Source organism: Mastigoproctus giganteus, chromosome 2 (genome assembly GCF_048544385.1).
Source record: "Mastigoproctus giganteus isolate SK-2022 chromosome 2, ASM4854438v1, whole genome shotgun sequence".
Classification (NCBI taxonomy): Eukaryota; Metazoa; Arthropoda; class Arachnida; order Uropygi; family Thelyphonidae; genus Mastigoproctus; species Mastigoproctus giganteus.
Genome location: NC_143576.1, coordinates 176,180,282 through 176,203,015, shown reverse-complemented (window position 1 = coordinate 176,203,015; position 22,734 = coordinate 176,180,282). Strand labels below are relative to the sequence as shown.

General features: G+C 35.7%; 1 protein-coding gene across 1 annotated transcript in view; it reads right to left on the bottom strand.

The window, feature by feature from the left end:
- Positions 1-84: 84 nt before the first annotated feature.
- LOC150089772 (uncharacterized) overlaps positions 85-22,734 on the bottom strand; it is a 31,697-nt gene continuing 9,047 nt past the window's right edge. The window contains exons 2-4 of the mRNA XM_090390095.1: positions 15,265-15,357; positions 3,601-3,683; positions 85-258 (exon numbers count right to left, since the gene is read on the bottom strand). Coding sequence (XP_090246221.1) covers positions 85-258; positions 3,601-3,683; positions 15,265-15,298 — 291 coding nt within the window. The 5' untranslated portion in view covers positions 15,299-15,357. The remainder of the gene's footprint in view (positions 259-3,600; positions 3,684-15,264; positions 15,358-22,734) is intronic.

The following is a 22,734-nucleotide window of genomic DNA, read 5'->3' as shown; positions in this document are numbered from 1 at the left end:
ACTGATTATATCTATCAAAATTTATTTGTATAAAATTGTATTATATATTTCTTGAAAAATCAATATCCTTTAAGTATTATTCAGTTATCTATCAATGAGAGTGCCTATGATTAACTTTCCTAGAAGTCTTCTAATAAAAGTAGGTACGGTTTTATGAGCTGGTTGTTTCAAAATTGCTTCAGTTGCATCCTTTCCTGCATAACGTAGAATTGCTTTTCCCCCAGGATGGTGTTTAGCATATGAGGTTATATCATAAACCTGAGAAAATAAAAAGGATGGCATCATCATAAAAAATTTTGTATATTTATAAAGCATAGCTTAATCTTCTGTATCTGAACACAAATATTTTCTATCAACTAAGGCAAACTGATGACATGCATGCATGCTACAGGAGGCACATTATACCAGCATGCAGCCACTCATAAATATATTACAAAAAAAGTATTTTTTATTTCAGAGCCAATTTACTTCATGGTCTATCAGATATGCCTAATTTAAAGCCAAAAGCGTAATAGTGCACAAAAAATTATGCAGCAACAATCTCATTAAAAACTTTTATATTTTTATTATTTTATTGTTACTTAACTGTTACTATTTGTTATTACTAATTAGTTGTTACTATTATAATATCAATGAAAACTATTTAATAATTTTTCTGTGGCTGTTTTTATTTATACTAGTTCCTCAGAGAAATTCTCACCACAGGTGTCCCCTGATTGGCTCCCTCATGCTATATGTATGGACTATATGCAACAATATTTCAAGGTCAATAATTAAAGGCATTTAAAATTGCAAGCTGTAGGGTTTTATTATGGTTTTGCTTCAACTCATTTCAAAATGCATCAGTTTTTCCTTAAAATGACAACAGCAACAGTACACACATTAATAGGCAGCAAGAGGAAACTCGGCTGAACTTTTCCTCTGGTAGTTGTGATAAAAAAAAAAAAAAAAAAAAAAAAGTTAAGTAATATACACATTTATGTAATTTAAGGTACATTTGATTTTTTGCTTAAATTAACTGAACTTTTTGATTTTTCAGAAATCAATACAGGTGAAAATTAAATAAATACAATGTCTAACTTTTCAACAGTTCATTCACTCAACTTTATGTATTTTACCTACTTTATTCTGCATTTCAAAAACTTTTGAAGAGAAGATGCACAGTATTTAATCCTTGTTAAATGTGTATAGTTAGCTATTTTCAATTTCACAAATGTTTATGACCTCTATAGTCGGTTTTGCATAGCAATGAATTCTGTGCAGAATTCTGGGCAATGAATTCTTCATGAAACTTTAGTTTTGTAAAAATTAAAACTTTGTACATAAATGCTTTTAACTTTTAATTTCTTCTTATATTGACTTTACTTTTTAGCTTTATAGTAAAACCATCAAAAATCAAACCAGAATTTTCGAAAAAAAATTGTAAAAAATTCATAAAATATTATTTAAAAATATCAACTTGTTCCTTTTTTATTTTTGTTTGAAGCAATAATATCCTCTACATCTATTTTATATCACTTAATTCAATTTCATCAACTTCTGGATCTGAATTTCAAGAATTTCTTAAATTTTAGCTTTTATCAGTCAGAATTAGCCAATAACGGCTAACAGGTGTGAAGTTCTCCTCTCATTTTCAAAGTTATTTTCATGTTGCCATATAAACTGTGTCTACTATGAAAACACACATTTAGATGAAAACTCAGATAAGAGATGAGAGTACATACTGGACAAATATAAAGATAATTCATACAAAAGTGTCTATATTATTTGAAATGTACTTGAAGTAACCTTGTAAAAGTATAGGTCTCTGTGCATATTCACAGGATCCCACAGATATCAAACTTAGACCTATATCTGTATGTAGTTAAATCTGCACATCTACCCTATTGACTAATCATCTAATGATTTTTTACAATCCTCTGGACCTGAAAAGTAATCTACATTAAAACTCCACATGTATAGAAAACCAGAGCAAAAAAAAAAAAAAAAATTCTGGGATAAGGTGCTAAATCATAAATTCTCTGCCACAAACAATTTCTATCACTTTAGCAAATAATCTATGTAAATTAGCAGACCAGTACTAGTATTAATTAAGGCAAAGTAATGCAAGCAAGTTGTATCAGCCATAAAAGAAATGTATCACTTGATATCTAACTCTCTATCCAAATCTTAAAATTTACATAAGCCCTTTGGTTCCACGTCAGGTGGCAAGTTCCAACACATTAATAATCCTTTTTTTTAAAAGAAATTTATTTTTTCAAGCTTATAACTACCCTTCCTTAATTTAAGGACATATCCTATACTATTTAAAAATAATAATACATCCATTATTTAATTTAATATATTGAAATTGAATATCTTGATCATATCCATGCCAATGTTCATTCTTGAGATTTCTCAAATCCAATAAATATTGCTTTAAATTGTTAATGATATTGATGAAGGCATGTCAGGCTCAATGTTTGAGTTTGTAGGTGATACTAAGGTTAGCAGCATAGTTAATGACAATAACTAGAGTATGCTAATACAACTAGATCTAGAAAAATTAAGCAGATGGGCTGAAAAGTGGCAATTGATGTTTAACATTGACAAATGCAAGACTGGTTGATTGTTGTAAGGTTTCAGGCATATCAGAACTTAGGCCATAATGCACTGTATATATAATAAACCTATAAATTGTGTGTTCTGTGGTCAATTTGTTGTTTTATGGATGAAAAAATCCCAAGTTTCCAAGAGGGGAAACCACTCTACCCTCAATTGAGACTGAGTAACTCAGCCAAGTTACTAAATATGGGTAGCAGTAATTCTAGAATAACATACCACTGTGGGTACCAGACTCAAGGGAGTAGAGAACAAAAAAGACCTGTGGGATAATTGGGCAGTCAGACATGAAATACTCTGGGTAGTGCAAAGGGGCTGCTAGGACAGCTCATCAAGTTTTTTCAATGATATACAGGAATTTTTCCAGCAGATATAAGTAGGTAATTATTCTGCTGTGTAAGGCAATGTCTTGAGTACTGCATATAGCTCAGTACTAAGTTTGTACTAGTATCAAGAAAGACTTCAGTTTGGCAAATTGCAGCCTGTGGAAACTAGGCACCTGTGAGGAGATCTGATCAAGTTGTTTAAAGCTTTGAATGGATTGAGACACATAGGGAGTATAAATTTACACTGAGGAAAGATGGCTAGAGGACAGATGTGCAGAAATTTGATTTCAACCAGAGGATAGTTGATTGCAAGCTAAATGCTGATGACATCCTCACTCTAGATCAGAGAGCACACATGAAGGACAGCTCTTATGCTCCTTTATGAGCATACGTTTAAATTAAGGAAGAATGGTTAGAAGACAAATATGCAGAAATATAATTTCAGCCAGAGAGTAGGCGACTATTGGAAGAAACTTCCATTTAGTGTTATGGAAGTGAATAAGCTGAATAAATTTAAGGAAGAACTGGAAAAATTACTAGAGGGGAATGGACTGGTGATTTGATGTGAGTGAGTGTGTGTGTTTTGGCTATGTAAGATTGCTTCCTTGAAACATTTGCCACTACTAATACTAATGTGCAGATTGATTGAATGTTTGTAAATCAATTACTGTACCTTTCGTTCAAACACTATCCATGCATCATCCTCAGAACAATGACTATTCACCTCCTTGAGAGATAATTCGTTTTCCTCTGGACCTGAAAAGTAATCTACATTAAAACTCCACATTTACAGAAAACCTGAGCAAAAAAAAAAAAAAAAATTCTGGGATAAGGTGTTAAATCATAAAACTAAAATGAAAGGTATAAAAACTGAGTTCTCCTCCTTCCAGCCATCCATATATCTTTCTAATTTTTTAATTACTTTGAGAGTGACCTTTGTGGCATAGCAAGTTTGACACTACTCATTTAGAAAAACGGATCTAGGCTCAAAGCTTGTAGCCAGTTAATTTCAATCCTCCTAAAGCTCAATCTGGTTTATTTTGCATTAAAACATGATCTGCTGCCCCTATGACTATCTTCAATAATGCCTTGATTTCTGTAACTCTCAATTTCCTTGACGTTATTCAGTCAGATTAATTAATGAGCCATCTCTTATAAACTCACTCCAGTTTCTCTCATACACATGTTCAATTTCTACTACATCTTTTCTATAGATAAGAGGGCTAACCATTTCATATTTTGACTTATAAGCTGTCCAAAAACATCAACTGGATTAGGCATTGCAGTCATGACTATTTCCTCCCCTCCACCATAATGGAAGATTTAGACATGAAACAACAGTATGTCATACACTACTGTGTGGATACTATAAAAGAAGTGATGGAAGTTCAGAGTGATCAACATTTGAAGAAAGCTCATATTTTCTAAAAATAATTCAACAAAGGGTGAGCATCTGTGCTTTATGACTTATGGCTTGGAGAGAAGGACCTTGAGAGGACCAGAGAAAATTGCATTTTCTCTAGTCCTGTTTTACTGAATGGTGGTGCATGTTCTAAAGAAATGCACCACCATTCAATTTGCAAAAAATAGCCTAAGCTTCAATATGAACCATAACAATGCCAGACAGTGCATCTCCACTATTGTACAAACTGCAGTTGAAAGGTCAAGCATTAGGTATTGGTGAAGAAATCAATCAACTAGCCAGGTCACCTATATAGGACACTATTTCAGCATGGGGTGGGGTGTCACTCAGGCTGGTGCCAACAATAGCTGAAAGAATTGATTTAGAGGTGTTTCCATAACTCTCTTAACCGTGCACCATATGATTTCTTATTTCCTATCCAAACCAAAGTGGTTTCTCACAGCCATGATATCACGAGGTATACAGGCAGTTCCGACTTTACAAGTTCCCGGAGGTGCCTCCATAGCCGGGTGGGCAGGAGCAGCAGTGCATAGCACATGGTTCTTGATTAGACCGGGATTCGAGCCCGTGACCACCAAATACGGAGGATGCAGAAAGGTCAGGGAGTGACCACCGCATATCCCTGGGGCAATATGGCCTTAGTTGCTAATGCTCCTAAAAATCAAATAACAACAAACAAACAAAATTCCCGGGTTTATGAGTTACTTTTTTTTCAAATATCAACAAAATTGAATATATGAACTTTAATTTCAATAAATAAGTGCTAAAAATTCATAAATATGGCATTTCAAACCACACGCGTAGCTATATAATACAGCACTATTATGTGTTTATGCATTTGTTTGTTCAGGCAGAGATAATGAGGGAACTATTATGCATTTGTTTGTTCAGGCAGAGATAATGAGGGAGGTCCAACTCTTAAAGAATTCCATATTTTAGATGCAATCAAAATAACAAAATGAGCGTGGGACAAAATTACAGAGAACATGAAGTATGTTTGGAATAAACTCTGTCATCATTTTATTGATAATTTTGAAGGATTTCAAGAACCAGCAGAGCTCGTACAAAATGAAACAGAAGCAAACGTAAATGTTGCTAACCAATTGCAGCTTGAGGTTTCTACAACTGACGTCACTGATCTGTTTTAAGTACACAATAGAGAGCTCACAAATGAAGACCTCATTGAAATGGCAAAATGTAAAGATGCTGAGGAAGAAGATTTAACAGCTGAAACTCCTGTTCATTCTTTCACTCTCAAGGGGCTTGAAGAAGCTTTTAAACACAGAAAAGCAATTGACATTTTCGAGTCATAAGATTCAAATTTCGAGAGCACTAAAAAAGTTGCTACAGATTTAAAAAATGCTTAAGCATGTTATCGTGAAATTTATAAAGAAAATCTTTGAAATAAACAACTCTTAAAGCATTTCCAAAGACAACTCCTTGTGCTTCCAACAAACCAACGAGTGTCAAACTAACAATGAATGATGAACAATCAACCAATGACGAGCCATCAAAGAGTGTGCATTTAGTCGATGATGAAGAATAAACATTCTTTAACATTTGTATGACAAACAATTTATTTATTATTATAATTTGCTTGATTTTAAGGGCTATGTTTTCATTTCTTTGGATAAATAAATCATTGTTTATAATTAAATGTTTTGTTGACCTTTACTTAACATTACTATGGGCAAATTTCATTGTTGAGAATGCAACCCCTATTTTTAACTACATCAATGGGAAATAAATTCCTGCTTTACAAGCGCGTGCTAGGAAAAAATTAACTCGTAAAGTTGGGAACTGCCTGTACTGAAAAATGGCTTGCAGATGATGATGCTGCAGAAAGCTGAATACAAGTGCATTCAGCTTCAAGAATTTCAAGATGCAATGGCAAACCTCAAATGCATACCTCAGTGTCAATAATTAAATGTATGGAATCCTCAGTCTACCAATTCAATGAGTAGCTTCCCATTTCCACAGCCTCTGTTCTAAACTGACATCTGTAATCAAACTTCCTCTGTTCCAAAATAGTCTAAATCTCGTCAAGGCCAATTCAAGGACAATGCATCAACTTATGATTAGTCATCTCCAACTTCAATGACCTAACTTTTATTTATCCTTTCTACTTTAATTCCTTACATCAGTGTTTCTCAACCTGTGTGCAGCGGCACATTAGTGTGCAGCGAGTATGCCTCAGGTGTGATGCGGAAAAGGCAAATAAAAAAATTTAATAAATTCAAGTTTTATAATAAAAATTAATTCAAATAAAAAAACTGTTTATTTACACTGCACCGATCTCATCCCCTTCCAGCAGTCAGTGTGATGTCACATTTTGATTCCTGGTACTAGATCTGTTCACCTTTAATCCTTTATTCACATTTTGATTCCTAGAATTAGATCTGTTCACCTTTATTTGGCCATTCTTATCACTTGAGGGCCTCTCCCAGGCACCCTGCAGTTGTATAAGTGCAACTTGTAAGCAGCATAATAAGAAATTTCCTTTGTGTTTTAAAAGTACCTTTTGTGCTTTTATATCTCTAAAACATTATATTTAGTTAATTCGTATAGAACAAGTACTTTAAATTAATTGTAATAGTACATTCTAGAAGTAACTAATTTTTTTTAGAAATTATTAGTGATGGATAAATTTTTAGTGAAAGGAAATCAGAAGAGGCAAATTGATAACAAGTTTGGAGAAAATGGCAAAAACAAAAAAGCAACCATCAACAACAAAAAAGATTTTGATTTGATTTGATTTTGATTTTTATGGCACAAAAACAGCAAGGTTATAGTGCAAACAAAAAAAAAAAAGAAAACATTATCATTAGCATTAGTAGAGGCATTTGATGCAAGAAAGCAAGCTTATGCAGCATCAGCCAAAAAAATAAATAAATAAATAAATAAAAAATAACCACTTCCACTTCACCCTTCTGTCATAAATATGATGATGATTATTTGGAGATGGGATTTTCATATGCTCGTACCCAAGATTGTCCTGAACCTTTGTGTGGCATGTGGTTTAAAATTGTTGAATGAATCAATGGTGCTGAGTAAATTGCAGCATTATCTTTCTATGAAACACGAGAAGTTATCATCCAAAACTGTGGAGTATTTTAAAAGACTGCTAGCCTCTACTAGAAACAAGGTACAGAATTTTATAATATGGCTAAAATATCTGATAAAGCACAAGAAACCAGCTATTTAGTAGCCGAACTTGTGGCAAAAAAAAAAAATAATAAATAAAATTAATCTCACTTGATTGCAGAAAGTCTGATTTTACTAGCATGTTAAGTAATCGCAAAAAGTATTTTGGGAGCTGAAAAAAAGAATGATGACTGTACCACTTTCGAACAGCACAATCAGCAGGCGTATAAAAGAAATGTCCGATGATATTGAAGAACAAGTTGTCCAACATATTAATAATTTTAGGCGACTGTTTGCATTGCAAGTAGATAATTCTACAGACATTAGCGGGAAAGCCCAATTAATAGCATTTGTCAGGTTTATCAAAAATGGCACTACTATTATTATTATTACAGTGGATTCCAGTTATTTGGGTCACTGGTTAATCAGGGAAGCCGTTTATTTGGAGAAAATCTTAAAAATCAGAACCCAATCGAGAAAATAGTCAGGGTTTACTTCGCTTAATTGGGACAACATGCAGTTTAATCAGGGCAGGAGACTGCAGCACTGGAGATTACTCTACGATTGTCTCCGACCGCACCACATGGTTCGTCAGATTTCTGGAGGTCACAACCATAAAACAATTAGCAGTCACCTGTTTATTGGGCTTTTTCTGTTAGTGCAATCTATCATAAATGGATTGTAAACTCGATCTTATTGAATCTGCGATAATACCGACAGCTGGAATTCTGTGGGTTATTATGGTGAAATGTGTTTACACTTCCATGAAATCTTCAATCATAAAAAAATTAATTTTCAGAATCTTCTCTTCATTCCTATTTTTAAAGCTTCGTAACCTTGTTACTCCGTTCTTATTTACACGTATCGTGTTACTTGCAATTTGCGTATGCCATGTTCTTTGTTATTGATTGCTTATCTTTTTACTGTTTTAAATTTTAACCCCCACCCACAAATGTCAGTGAACAGAAATATCAATTAGTTAGTGTGTACATATTATAGTATGTATTAATTATTCCGATTATCACGTATCATTTAATTTTTAATTGGTAGGGTAATAAAGGGTAAATTTGTGTTTAATATACTTTACTTTTATAGCCTGTGGATAATATTCCTTCTATTTTCGCTAATTAGAATTGCTGTTTAATAGAATTAAAATTTAATTCACAAATGTGATCCCAATGACCAGCGCTCACTACACATTGTATAGTGAATGGTACTTTGCTATGGTGAGTCTATCGTAATGTGATTTGATTGTACAGTGAACCAATAGTAAAGCGGGGTTCCATTGTCTTTTTAACTATTTATGTGAAACTTCGGATAATTGGGGCAGCCATTTAATTGGGCCAAAATGCACTAGTCCCGATGTGTCCCAAATAACTGGAATCAGCTGTATTATGTTTTTATTGTTGTGACAAACTCAATGAAAGAACAACCGGCCAAGATATTTTCAGAGTAATAAATAATTATTTGCAAAAGTGTGGTATAATATGGAAGTCACGTGTTGGCATTTGTACCAATGGTGCTCCCGTGATGACAGGAGCACTAAAAGGATTTGTAAACTTAGTAAAACGACACAATTCAAATATTATTACAACACACTGTTTTAGACACAGAGAAGTTCTAGTAGAGGGGACAGTCCTACCCAATTTAAAACTTGTACTTGATCAAGTGGTTAAAATGGTCAATTATATCAAACGTAGACCACAAAAAATACCTATTTTCGGAAAATTATGTGAGGAACTGAAGTCTGCATAATTTTTCTTTAATGATGCATACTGAGGTTCAATGGCTATCAAAAGGAAATGTACTTATGTGTCTGGATGAGCTGCATTAGAAAATGTTCATATTTTTTTCACTGGAGCAATCAAAATTTTTTGTGATTATTATTTTTTGTGATTATTTAAGTGATAATTTGGTGCTGTAAATTAGCATTTTTAGCAGATTTATTCGTGCAGCTTAAAGAATTAAATATCAGTAAGCAAAGCCCATAGAAAAATTTACTCACTTCTACTGACAAGTTGTTCGCCTTTAAAGAAAAGTTGAGTATATGGAAAAAATATGTAAATGAAAAAAATTTATAAATGTTTCCCTTAACTGCCAAAACAAATTATACTAAAATAATGTAATAAGTAAAACATTAGTGCTGTTAAAGACAAAAATTGAGCATTACTTTCCATCCCTTGATACCAAAAAATATTTATGGGTAAGAGACTCATTTGCAACAAGAAACCTTCTGATGTTAGAACTTAATCTGCAAGAGGAAGAAGAATTGGTTGAGATCCATAGTGACCAGTCGCTGGAAATTCACTTTAATGGCACTGCTATTAGCAAATTTTGAATATTAGCAAAATTCAAAATGAAAATCCACGAATTTTGGAAAAGGAAATTAGAATTTTATTGCCATTTTCCGCTTCCTACTTTGAAACAGGGTTTTCTGCTTTCAACAAGATTAAATAGAGAGAGAGAGAGAGAGAGAGAGAGAGAGAGAGAGAGAGAGAGAGAGAGAGAGAGAGAGAGAGATACTAAAGTCAGTATAAGAGCTGATAATAACCTTATCCACAATAAATCCTTGTATTAAAAAACTGTGTGCTTCCATCAAACCCAACCGTCTCACTGATTAAAATGTTATAATTGTATATTTGTTTGTTTTTATATTTAAATATGTTAATTTTTTACATATTTTCTTTAAAATTCCATTTTAAATAATTGTCCTTTTAAATAATTTCTTTTCTTTAAATCACCCCAGGGGCTCACATCTGGTGAGTATGGGCTTGGTACACCCAGGGTCCTGAGCTGGATATCATTATTCTTCTCTTTCTTGCTGATTCCTTTCTACTTCTGACTCTCTCTCTCTCTCTCAGGGTAACTCTGGAATTTTTTTTTCGTGTGTGTGTGTGTGTGTGTGTGTGTACATTAAATACATTAAAAAAGTTTTCTTCCTAGTGATATTTATTCGAGCCAATGGGAGAAGAGGGCGAAACAATTACATCACTTCAAATGCAATTAATTATTGACAACTGCCTCCAAACATTCACCAACCTTGTGCACGTGATTCACTAACATTTAATGTTCCGTTGTAACGTTTTTGTAAAGCAATGAATATTGTATATTTGAAAATAGAGTAATTTAGTATTTTGTAAATATTTTAAATATTTGTATACTTTGTAAATATTTCAGTGAACTATTTCAGTCCTGCTCTTTGGGATGCAACAATATTCCTCATGCATTATGAAACCCGAAGCAAAAGGCCTTTTCCTAAGTGACCTATGTAAATAATTACATTGTGATATTTATTCCACCTTGAGAATTCCACACAATACAAATGCACAGGTAAATAATTACATAGGTCACTTCCTGATTATATACCGATCATAGTGACATAGTGTTTTTTGTCTGGTGGCACTGGGGGTCTCCCCCAACTCCACATTTTTACTTTGTGTAGAATACAGTATTCTGCATAAAGTTAGGGTGTGTGTTAATGTGTTTTGTGAAGTATTAGTATGGGTTGCATTGTTCCTTTGGCCACTTAGCCTGGAGGCCTGTGGAGAGCCACTAACATCCCCAGTTTCCACCACCGCCCCAGGGAGGCAGCCCAGGACACATTAGGGGAGAAGAAAGCTCTGGTGGGGTGAATCCTGGTGTAGCCTAGGCATCCAAGGAGAGCCCAAAAAAAAAAAAAAAAAAAAAAAAAAATATTGGAAAGGAGATAATGGGGAGATAGAAGAAGGTGGGAAAAAAGGAGCAGAGAACAAAGGGGGAGGGCAATAGTTGAGGCACTTGCCTGATTTGAAAGAGGAGACAGTAAGGGGTCCCCTGGTACAGGATGCGCATCCTGGTCAAGAGGGTGGGAGTTAAAAGTGGGTGGTGGGGTGAGCCACCACGCAAAAGAAGGTAGGGCCACCCAGGGTGGGGGAAGGAAATTCAACCACCCCAGGTATAGAAATAAAAGAACATAAGGAAAGAGATTCTTATTGTGGAGCATGCTTTTTGCAGCTCTGTCCCACACTGGCCTGGTGGGGGGGTTACCCTAATGGCCAGTGTCAGCATCCCACACCATGCCTGCTAGGAAAAGCTACAGCATGGTGTCAGCTTGGATAACCATGAGGCCTCTGAGGGCCTGCATAGCCATCAGTCTGTCTAGTGAAGAGGCTAAGATAAAACATGCAATTAATAATAACTTTCATTCACTCAACATTCACACAATTTTACTTTTTATAGTTTTTTCTTACATTTTCTATTTTCTTTTATATATTAGATTAGATATTGATCAGCGTGTTTCGACAGGTGTCTTTTACATAGAAAAGATTTGACTTACTCTGTTCTACCTCTACATATTACATGGAAAAGCATGCGCAGGGGTTGGCGAGCAAAGCAAGTAGGAAGCAAAGCCCCCTAGTATATATTATAAATATTATAATATATATATTTATAATTTTTATTTATAATATATATAGTATTATAAATATATATCATATATATATAATATATATGAGTATAATACTGATTGTAATGTGCTGCAACAACGAAAAGGTTGAGAAACACTGCCTTAGAGTAACCCTTGCCAATATGTATATTCTGAATAATAAAACTTACTAGTATATAACAGAGCTATGATGTTCAATACGTTCTATGTTGATATCAATATGTGTAGAGGGATAAAAGAAATTTACCTCAATATGATACGTCGAACACTTCTGTATGATACACTCCAGAAATTAAAATGAATAAAAGATTAATGCAAAATGATTACATTAAAAAAAAAAAAAGTAATTGAACATAATCCAAAAATTAACTAAAATTCAAAAAATTATTAAAAAAAATTAATAAAAAATCAAATAAAGTTAAATGCAAATTTGAAAAACGATTTTCCTTCCTGAAGCAGACAATGCTTTTCAACCATGTGTTGTGATCATAGGAATGGAAATTATGGATTGTGTGAGCTTGAATCTTAGAGAGATTATTTGTCCTCATACATGTATGTGAAATGCTGCGATTATTAATAAATATTTTAAATTTATTAATTATTAATAAATAATTGCGGCGTTTCAGGCACATGCGTGAGGACAAATAATCTGGACAAATGCAAGATGCACTCGTCAGATCTTTTCTATAATAAGGGACTACTTCTGTAACTAAACGGTAGTAGTTAAATCTTCACCAGGGAGTGTAAGAAGGGTGGTCATATGTGGGTGTATGCAGGGATCAGTCTTTAGCCCACTTACGTGGAATTCGGTGTTATGTGATTGGCTGCTGTGAGAATACAAAGATGTGTCAATGATTGCTTATGCAGATCATCTATTCTTGCTGGTACGAGGCAATTCTCGATTGCAACTAGAAGAGACATAGAATCACGTAATAGCAGAGCTAAGTTGATAGTCATGTATTCATAGACTTTTGAAGGGGTACTTATCGATTAATCGAAACCCAGTGACGATGATTGATGGCTTAAATTTAGAGTTTTTAAAAACAATCAAGTATTTAGGCAGAAAACAGACAGACATTTGTGTTTTGGCTCCCATATTAATTACATCAGAGAGAAAATACGTCATTCTGTTGGACTTATAAGTTGGACATTTTGTTGCTAGGGTGACAAGAAAGAACTGGGATCTAAAAGGTAGGGTGTTAGACCTATTTTATGATTGTCTTTTTGCCAATAGTGAGTTATAGAGCTCATCTGTGGATTGACTGTGTGTTACAAAAAGGAAATATGAGAAAATTGTTTGCAATTCAACATTCAATGTTACTAAACAAGATAATAGCTTGTAGAAGAATGTCCAATGATGGTGCTCTGCAAGTAATGGTGGGACGGTTACCACTAGATTTATTCTCAGTTTTCAAAGTGATATGTTGCTACGTATGAGGGGAGTGCAATATGAAAAGATGAATATAACAACACAGTTGGGTGCAGGTTATAAGGAAGAAAAGAAATGCATCGGGGGGTTAGTTGGTGGGTTACTAACAGGAAAGATGGAACTGCAGCACTAAAGGAAGGATAACAAAAAAATTCTTTCCAGCAGTAGACCATAAGTGCAGAGGGAAACCTAACTGGTTCAATCCAAACTTGCAAACAAAGTTTCTCATTCGAAGTCATGGATCACTTTTTGCAAAACTGAACAAACTTGGCATTAGTGAGAGGTCTAGATGAACGTGTGGAGCATTAGAAGTCTGGAATCATGTTTTTTATCTATGCAATGAGTATGATACCAGACTTGAGAAATGAACTAGTTCATCAATTGACATGTTTGTGCAGATTAGAGGATGGTTGTGAAGAAACTAATAAAATAAAAGGACACGTTGCATGCAATTAACTGTTTGCTATACAGGTCTTTTAGAAGAGATGATTACAACTTGAGGAGCATCACAGGTAACTGATTGGAGTTTTGAACTGTTCAGTGGCAAATTATGAAGGCAGTGTACATTCAGGTTCATTGAAGACACCTACAGCTAAGGTTCATCTAAACATTGTCCAGTATGCTTGCAGCTCATGGTGCTGCTTAGTATTGAGGTAGAAGAGTTGACATTTGTGTAGTGGTTCCTAGTGCCACTGCGGGTGCATAATTTATTACTGATGGCAGTTCCTGCTCCTGCCATCAGTCTACACAACCCTTGGCACTGATATTAGTCTATGCAGGTCATGGTGCTGCTACCTCCTGAATAATTGAACATGGATAAAAATGAACACTAAGTATCTTGTGAATGACAATCTAGCAACTAATACAGTTTCTTTGGTGGCTCATGATGCTGTTTCATTTGTACAAATGGTTTTTTGACTGAAGAACTGTGATATTCACTATTTGATAAAACTGTTGGTCCCTGTACTGCCATTACGGGGATTTAAGATTCCAGTTTGCTGAACGGCAGTTCCTGGTGCTACGATGATATTCTGAAGACTAGAAAGATGATGGTACAGTGTGCTACAATTATTCAGAATAATTGCGATCAATACAAATTGTCCAATTGAAATGGACAATTGTATGTTCAGGATGTAGTTTCCAATAATGGTAGCTAGTTCCCCTGGCAACCACTTGAAGCAAGCATGACAGCCGGTTACTCAGTGCCCAAACAGAGGGAGAGGTTTCTACACAGTTCACATGGCACAAGACTTCACTTTGCATTCCAGTTCATGGTTGGATGGTCAACTGCAGCTTTGAGGAGCTTCTGTCAAGTGCAGGCTTATTTAGAAGAATTATGGGGGCACTGGTGGAGGGGGCAGACTCCCACACAGGCCTGCCTGCCTGCCACACACTTATGCTGGGTTCCATTACTTGTGTCCTTTGTGACTATGCATATGCAAGGTTAAAATCTAGAGTGGAAAATGGATTGAACTTTGCATTCATTGATAATGACTGTTACATTTTTTAATGGCCTGGATACAAAAACTGACATGTGATGTCAATTCATTGCTAGTACATTTGAATTAAACTTAATACATCACATCAAAAAACTTAAAAAAAGTTCATCTGGAATGCTAGATAGTAGACAGTAGTGCTCTCATGTCACGAATGAATGTATCTGTATGGCGTTGTAAACTGATGGCAGGGATGCAGGAGGCTGGCTGGAATTGCCTAGTTTAATAAAAAAAAAAAAAAAAAAGCCCCAATTGAAGAGAACTTTAATGATCCTCAAGTGTCTGATGATTTCAACCCAGTCCAAATTAAGTAGCAGAACTACTATACTCGTACATGAGTGATAACATGGTGGTTGGCCTAATACACATATTCAATTTAAAACTAGTGCATAATATAGAGTGAACTCTAAAGAAATGCTTACCTTTCAAGAGACAGTCTGTAGATTTATCTTCCATACAACTGATGTTGAAATTTATTCAGAGAATTGTACTAACTTTCTTGCTTAATTGGGTATCTATACAATTGGTAAAAAACTTGATTAGAATGAGAATGTCTTTGTTTTAACAGACTCAATATAGTTATTATATTTGCTTAAGTCTTATTATTTCTATGATTTAATTAAATTAACCTATTAGTGATGGCACAGCATAGAGGAACAAGTGATGCTGCAGGGTAGATGTTTCACCCTATCTTACAATACATATATCCTGAACAATTATGAATATGTACTTCAATTTTTTTTTTCTCTTCTGGTCAATAAAATCAGGGGCATTCCTAGGGTATGTGATGCCTGGGTGCCAATCGCAATTTGGCACCCTAAAATTTTCTTCATATGTGTATGTAAGTTTCAGGTTTTCAGGTACCCCTTGAACGTTGGCACCCAGGTGCAGTGCACCCCTAGCACCTTTGGGACAGCCTGCCCCTGAATACAATGCTTTTCCCAATAACTTTAATTAAAATATATAATCAAGATTGCACTAGTTTTCTAGACAAATTATATATATATATGTCTATTATCTTTCACCATGTCTGTCTGTCCATCTGAATGAAACAACACGACTCCCACTGGATAGACTTTGATGAAATTTATCTCTTGGCATTTCAAAAATATTTGTCAAGCCAATCCAAATGCCATTAAATTCAGACAAATAGAAATTCAGCAATTCTTATTTCTCTTTTCCATACAATTTGTATGTGAAAAATACCATAATCATGTACTCTTACTTTTAATCATACACTACACATTTACAAGGCAAACTTCTGCACATCTATTCTGTAATTGCCCTTTCTCAACTTGAACTTATGTATGCTCGTGTGTAATCTGAGCAAGAATCCCATCAGCACTGAGCTTGTCAAACCATTCAAAGACTTAAACACCTCATTACGAGGAAATCTGTGCCTTGGAAGTGCCCAGTCTCCAAATGCAGCAATTTACAGGACATTTTCAGAACAATTTGCTATAACAGGGAGCTAAATAATTTTGTGATAACTGAGAGGAAAGTGGAAGAGGAATTGGGGAAGCTCAACATCTCGGGTGGATGGGCTCTATCCAATTATATTAAAGGTGGCAACAAGGAGGTAAGCAAACCCTTAGCCATAGTTATGAGAGCATCTTTGGATTCAGGAGAGAAAAGTCCCTATGAACTGAAGATGTGCAAATGTATCCTGAATTCACAAAGGGGGATTAAAGGGCGACAAGAGTAATTACAGACCTGTTAATTTAACTTCTGTTCCACAGAAATTAATTCAATCACTGGTTCAAGAAGTAATGAAGGATCATCTAGACAAGACTGAAGTTACAGTTCAGACACAGCTGGGGTTTGTTAAGGGGAAATCTTGTCTGACCAATTTGACTGAATATATGAGGGGTCACAAAGGAACTGGATGCAAAAAATAATTTTGATAACTTATACTCGAATTTCAGCAAAGCTTTTTATACTGTTACACAAAAAATACTGCTGTACAAATTGGAGCAGTGTGGCATTAAGGGCAAGTTGCTGCTATGGATAAAGAGATGGTTAAGTGAGAGAAGACAGAGAGAGCTGTAATCAATGTTATTACTGGAGTTTCCCAGGGTTTGGTATAGGGCCCATTGTTTTTTGCATTTATAAATGATATTGAGAAGGTATATCAGGCTTAATGTTCAAGTTTGCAGAAGAACAAAGGTTGGCAGGACTGTTAATGATTGTAATAAAAGTATGCTACTGCAACACGATCTAGAAAAGTTAAGCAGATGGGCTGAGAAGTGCAAATGAAGTTTAACATTTACAAATGCGAAGTACTGCATATAGGTAGCAGTAATCCTAGAGTAACATACCAACTGTGTGGTATGACACTCAGCATAGTAGAAAATGAAAATGACCTGGTGATAACAGTGCAGTCAGATATGAAGTTCTCTGAGCAGTGCAGACAAGGTGCCAGGCCAGCTCATGAGGTTTTGTCAATGACAAAGAATTTTGCTAGCAGGGATAAGGAGGTGTTTATCCCTTTGTATAAGGCAATGGTCAGGCCATACCTTGAGTACTGCACACAGTTCTGGAGGCCTCATTTTAGGATGTAGAGCTGCTGGAACCAGTAGACAGAAGGAAAATGAGGTTGGGGAGAGGAACAAAGGGAGTGCTCTTACCAAGAAAGGCTTCAGTTCTGCAAAATTGCAGCTTCTGGAGACTAGGCACCTGTGAGGTGATCTGATTGTGGTGTTTAAGGCTTTGAACAGTTTGAGCAAGCTCAATGTTGATGGAATTCTTCCTCTTGCTCAGATTACACACTTGGGAGGGAGCATAAATTCAAATTGAGGAAAGATGGTTGCAAAATAGATGTGCGGAAATTTGCTTTTAGCCAGTGATTAGTTGATTGCTGGAACAAACTTTTTTTTGTAATTGGTTATTCAGTTTTCTCTCTGATTGCTCAACTGAGGGTGATGGTAGATGGCTCTCTGTCTTCTAACTTCTCCACTAATGCTGGTGTCCCCCAAGGTTCAGTTCTTTCCCCCACTCTTTTCCTTTTGTATATTAATAACCTTCTTCCATTGACCGGAAATGGTATCCATAGTTTTGCTGATGATAGCACATTGCATTCCACTTTCCATTTTGAGAAACCTTGCCCTGCTCGATCAGCTTCAACTTCTCGAATATCCGCTACCAATTCCTTAAATGCCGACTTCCAGGTAATTCTCCAGTGGAGCAAAGACAACTCAGTTGATTTCAATCCTTCTAAAACTCAGTCTTGTCTTATATCTCGCAAAAAGGATTCTTCTGCTCCTATGCTTATCTTTGGTGACACTCCAATTTCTAGGTAAAATGATATCTCTCTTTTGGGGATTACCCTGAATTCTAATCTTTCTTGGCACAAGCACATTACAAATATTGCTTCCTCTGCATCTAAAAAAACTTGGTTTTCTCTTTCGCTCTCGATGTTACTTTTCTTCCAAATAGCTGTTCACTCTGTACAAATCGCAAATCCACCCTACCATGGAATATTGTTCCCACATCTGGGGCGGTGCTCCCAAAACCTCTCTCAAGCTTCTAGATTCCATTCAGAAGAGGGCAGTTAGATTAATTAATGACTCCTCTCTAACAGTCTCTGACTCTCTGTCTCATAGACATATTGTTTCTGCTGCATGCCTTTTCTACAGATACTTCTATGGGCACTGTTCTTCTGAATTGGCTTCTATAATTCCCACTCTCTCTTTCAAAATAGTCTGAACACGTGCCACCACCACCAGCCAACATCCATTTACTGTCCAACTTCAAACTCACAGAACCAACTTTTTATTTTCCTCGTTTATTCATTCAACTGTCATTTTCTGGAACAATCTTCCTTCATACATATTTCCTGAAAATTATAGTCTACAGAAGTTCAAGTCTAATGTTAGCAAATATCTTCTTTCATCTTCTTAACCTCCAATCCAAGCACGGTACTAAGTCTATAGGTTATAATACCTCTCGTGTTTGGGGTTTTCATAAAAAAAAAAAAAAAAAAAAACACACCCCTACTCTCATTTTTGCTTTCCCAGTGATTACATCACACCAAACTGAATCAACATTGCACTGGTGATCCATGTCAACTGGATGAGCTGACATGTCCTCTGGATGATATCCCAACAACATCCATATTTGATGTCTTGACCAGCACTACAAATTCATGAAATTTATTGACTGTGTTCCTATCCCAGTTGATATGGCATGTAACATTTTTGAGTATACAGTTATGCCCAGGCATCTGTCAGGTCCATTACTTTTTTTTGTTATTTTTGGTTTTTTTTTTAGGAGCATTAGCAACTAAGGCCATATTGCTCCGGGATATGCGGTGGTCATTCCTTGACCTTTCCGCATACTCCGTATTTGGTGGTGACGGGCTCGAACCCCGGTCTAATCAAGAAGCATATGCTACGCACTGCTGCTCCTTCCCACCTGGCTACGGAGGCGCCCAGGTCCATTACTCTCCTTTGTTAGAGAATGTGAGAGTTTAATTCTTGCCATCTTGGCCAGTAGCAGAATAAGCAAGTGTTTTCTGCACCAGATATCTAATCCAAAAACAGGTTATTTTCATCATAAAACTTTTTCTCTTTTATGAGATTTTTCCACTCTGGTACCAAGTGCATGGGGTGGTTGTTTGTGTCTGGTTACTCTCATTATCGTTATTTTTTGTCAAGGAACTCTCTGAGTATCTTACGGGCATTCGGGATCACAGCTTTCTGGAGTTCCATAAAAGTGTTCTCTAGGAAACCTATTGCACCATGCTGGTAGTTGACATGGTCATTACTTGTATCTGCCACATTCCTATGACTTCCTGTCTTCTGTCTGTGTATCTCCTAATCTTTTCCTCTTAGGTTTTCTGGGGGATTGCTAGTGTTGGGCACTGCTATGTCAATCAGGTAGCTGGCCTTTTCCTTCTTGTCAATGAAGTTTATGTCTGGTCTGATGTATGGTATTACCTCTGTCCAGTATAACCTGGAGTCCTACTTATAATGCAGTACCTGCTCTTTGATCAACTGGTATTTTTGCACTAGCTTCTAATGTATTATCCTGGTGACCTTGTAATATCTATGAGTGTACCACATCTAGGTGATCACCTGCATAACACACTGATATGTTGGATTTTTCTGGGGCCAGGTGGTGTTACAGACATGTGCCACCTGTAACTCCAGTATCCTTGGTGATGTATTTTAGTTCCTAGTGTTGATCACCTGGTCTTGGGTGGCAAGTGAATACTTTGGTCTTAGAGAAGAGATTCCCGTTCGTGAGCCAAGCATTAGAAGTGTAGTCTTGTAGTTTTGATGGAAGTTATTGTAGTGTTGCATGGAGTGCCTTCTTCCCCCACTTTTCTGTCTTTGTTTCTTCTGTCTGTATGAGTGGGGTGTCTTTGTTAAGGTTCAGTGTTGTGTGCCATTTGTCCATCTTTCTTATGGTTTTATAGATTGGTGCTGTTTTTCCTTGAAGTAATCCCACACTTTCTTATTTGCCACCTTCTCTTGTTCAGTGAGAGTCAGTCTCCTCTTTCTTTCTCTCCAGGCTATGGTCAGTATCTTGATGGCTGCCTTCAGGTGGTGTTGATGGCTCTTCATCATCCTGGTTGATCTCATAACCTCATCCAGTTCGGTGTTGGTCCAATCTATGATCCTGATGGAGTACATTAGTATTGGGACTACAGTGTTTACAGCTGTGACCATGTTCGTACCATTCAGATTTAATTTTAGCAAGCTTCTCAGTGTCTGATGGTATTTCTCAGTCAGACAGGCCTTGAGCTCTTTGTGTTCCAACTGTTGAGCCTGCATCATCCATAATAACATTAGTCTACGAAGAGCAGTGTCCATTGGTTACTACTCTCTATCTTCTCCCACTCAACCATCCCTTTATCCATAGCAGCAACCTGCCCTTAATGCCTCACTGCTCCAATTTTTATGGCAATCTTTTATGCGTAACATTATTAAAAGCTTTCCTCAAATCCAAGTACATGATACCAAAATTATTTTTTGCATCCAGTTCCTTTTTTACTACAATATAATATCCAATCCGATTGGCCAGACAAGATTTCCCCTTAGCAACCCAAGCTGTGTCTGAACTGTAAATGCAGTCTTGTCTAGATGATCCTGCATTACTTCTTTAACCAGTGACTCAATTATTTTCCATGGAAAAGAAGTTAAACTAACAGGTCTGTAATTATTCTTGTCACCCTTTAATCTCCCTTTATGAATTCAGGATACATTTGCACAACTTCAGTCCATAGGGACTTTTCTCTCCTGAATCCAAAGGTGTTCTCATAACTAAGGCCCTTTTTTATGATGAGCTTTCACAATACCTCTTCCACTTTCCTCTCAGTTATCACAAAATTATTCAGCTCCCAGTTAGATTCTGATGAGCTTCTGGAATTCTTCGCGATAAAGAACTCCCCATGCATGAATGTCAAAGCCAAATACTTATTTGGTTTGTCGGTAAACTTGGCAGGATCATCAACACTTAAACCATCATTGTCAGACCAATGTGATTCAACCTTTTCCATTTATTGATAAATGTAAAGAAGTCTTTGCTGAATTTCTTTTCCAGAGACTTCTTTGGCATATAGCTGAACCCAAAAAATGTTGTGTCCTGTTTTCACACAGCCACTTACCAAAAAATTTGTACAATTAATTATATGTTTCATACTTTTTTTTTAATGTATTTTATACATTAAAATATTAATATTATCGACTGATTTATTTTAATTTAGGGCTAACTACAACATAATTACTGACTTGTTATTTAATTATTATTATTTTCTTTGGGGAGGTTGTGGGTATAAACAGTGGTGAGCTGTGAATATTTTAACAATGGGCTCAGTTTTTTCAACTTTCTACCAAGTAACTTTGATCGGTCATGGAAGTGACTTCATCCGCAGCTTCCACTAGAGGCACTTTCCATGCTCGCACTACTAGTAGTGTGATTAGAGTGCGTGACGCATTTTAAGTCGCTTCACTTATTCACCGCGTGTGATATGCAACATCTAAGTGAATGTGTAAAATGTTCCTAGGTCTATCTAAAAAAAAAAAAAACTTAAAAAGGTGGTCGTGATGCTTCGCCTTACGATGATTGTTTGTTTGTTTTTTTTTTTAGTTGTTGGTGCATCGGCTTCTGTGGCCATAATGCACCTCCCAAGGTTTTTGCAGTACTGTGATCCAAGCCAGAGGCGGGATTCAAACCCATGACCTTTGGGTTGCCAGGCAGGCACTTTACCCACCCGGTCGGCACCTTACGATGATAACTAGATACGTCAGTGTCTGGAATCCTAACTTTTTACAATTTTTGAATAGTATGACGTCACAATCATGCTTCCTGAAGTTACTACTGCAGTAAGTATGATTGCAACAATACAAATATTTGTCGACAATTTCTTTTTTTGTCTCGCATTTTCGTTACATTCCATTGTTAGGTTCTCCTAACAGCTACATATATTGCTTCAACTACAAGATCGGTACATCAATTGGTGCTGTTTTACAGAGATATTTAGATACGTTGCACTCACAAGTATACATCTCTTACTTTAGTCATCATAAATCTATTATATCTTGTCTTCCAGAAATTATGAAAATTTGTGAATGATCAATAAAATATTTGCAATAAAAAGCTCTTTTATTTCATAATTGATATATACAAATCAAAATGCCTAAAAGAAACATGAAGGATGTTTTGCATAAACCATCTACTGCACGTGCTTGGCACATGCACAACTTTTTTATTCATCTTTTTTTTTAACAACTAGGGAAATATAATGGATACATTTTTTTCATGATAAAATTTTAATACTGCAAATAAAAAATAACATGAAATATTTTCTATATCACAAATAACATAAAAACTATCACAAAACATTCCACAATATAAAAACAAATATTACATAAAAAATAAACTTTCTA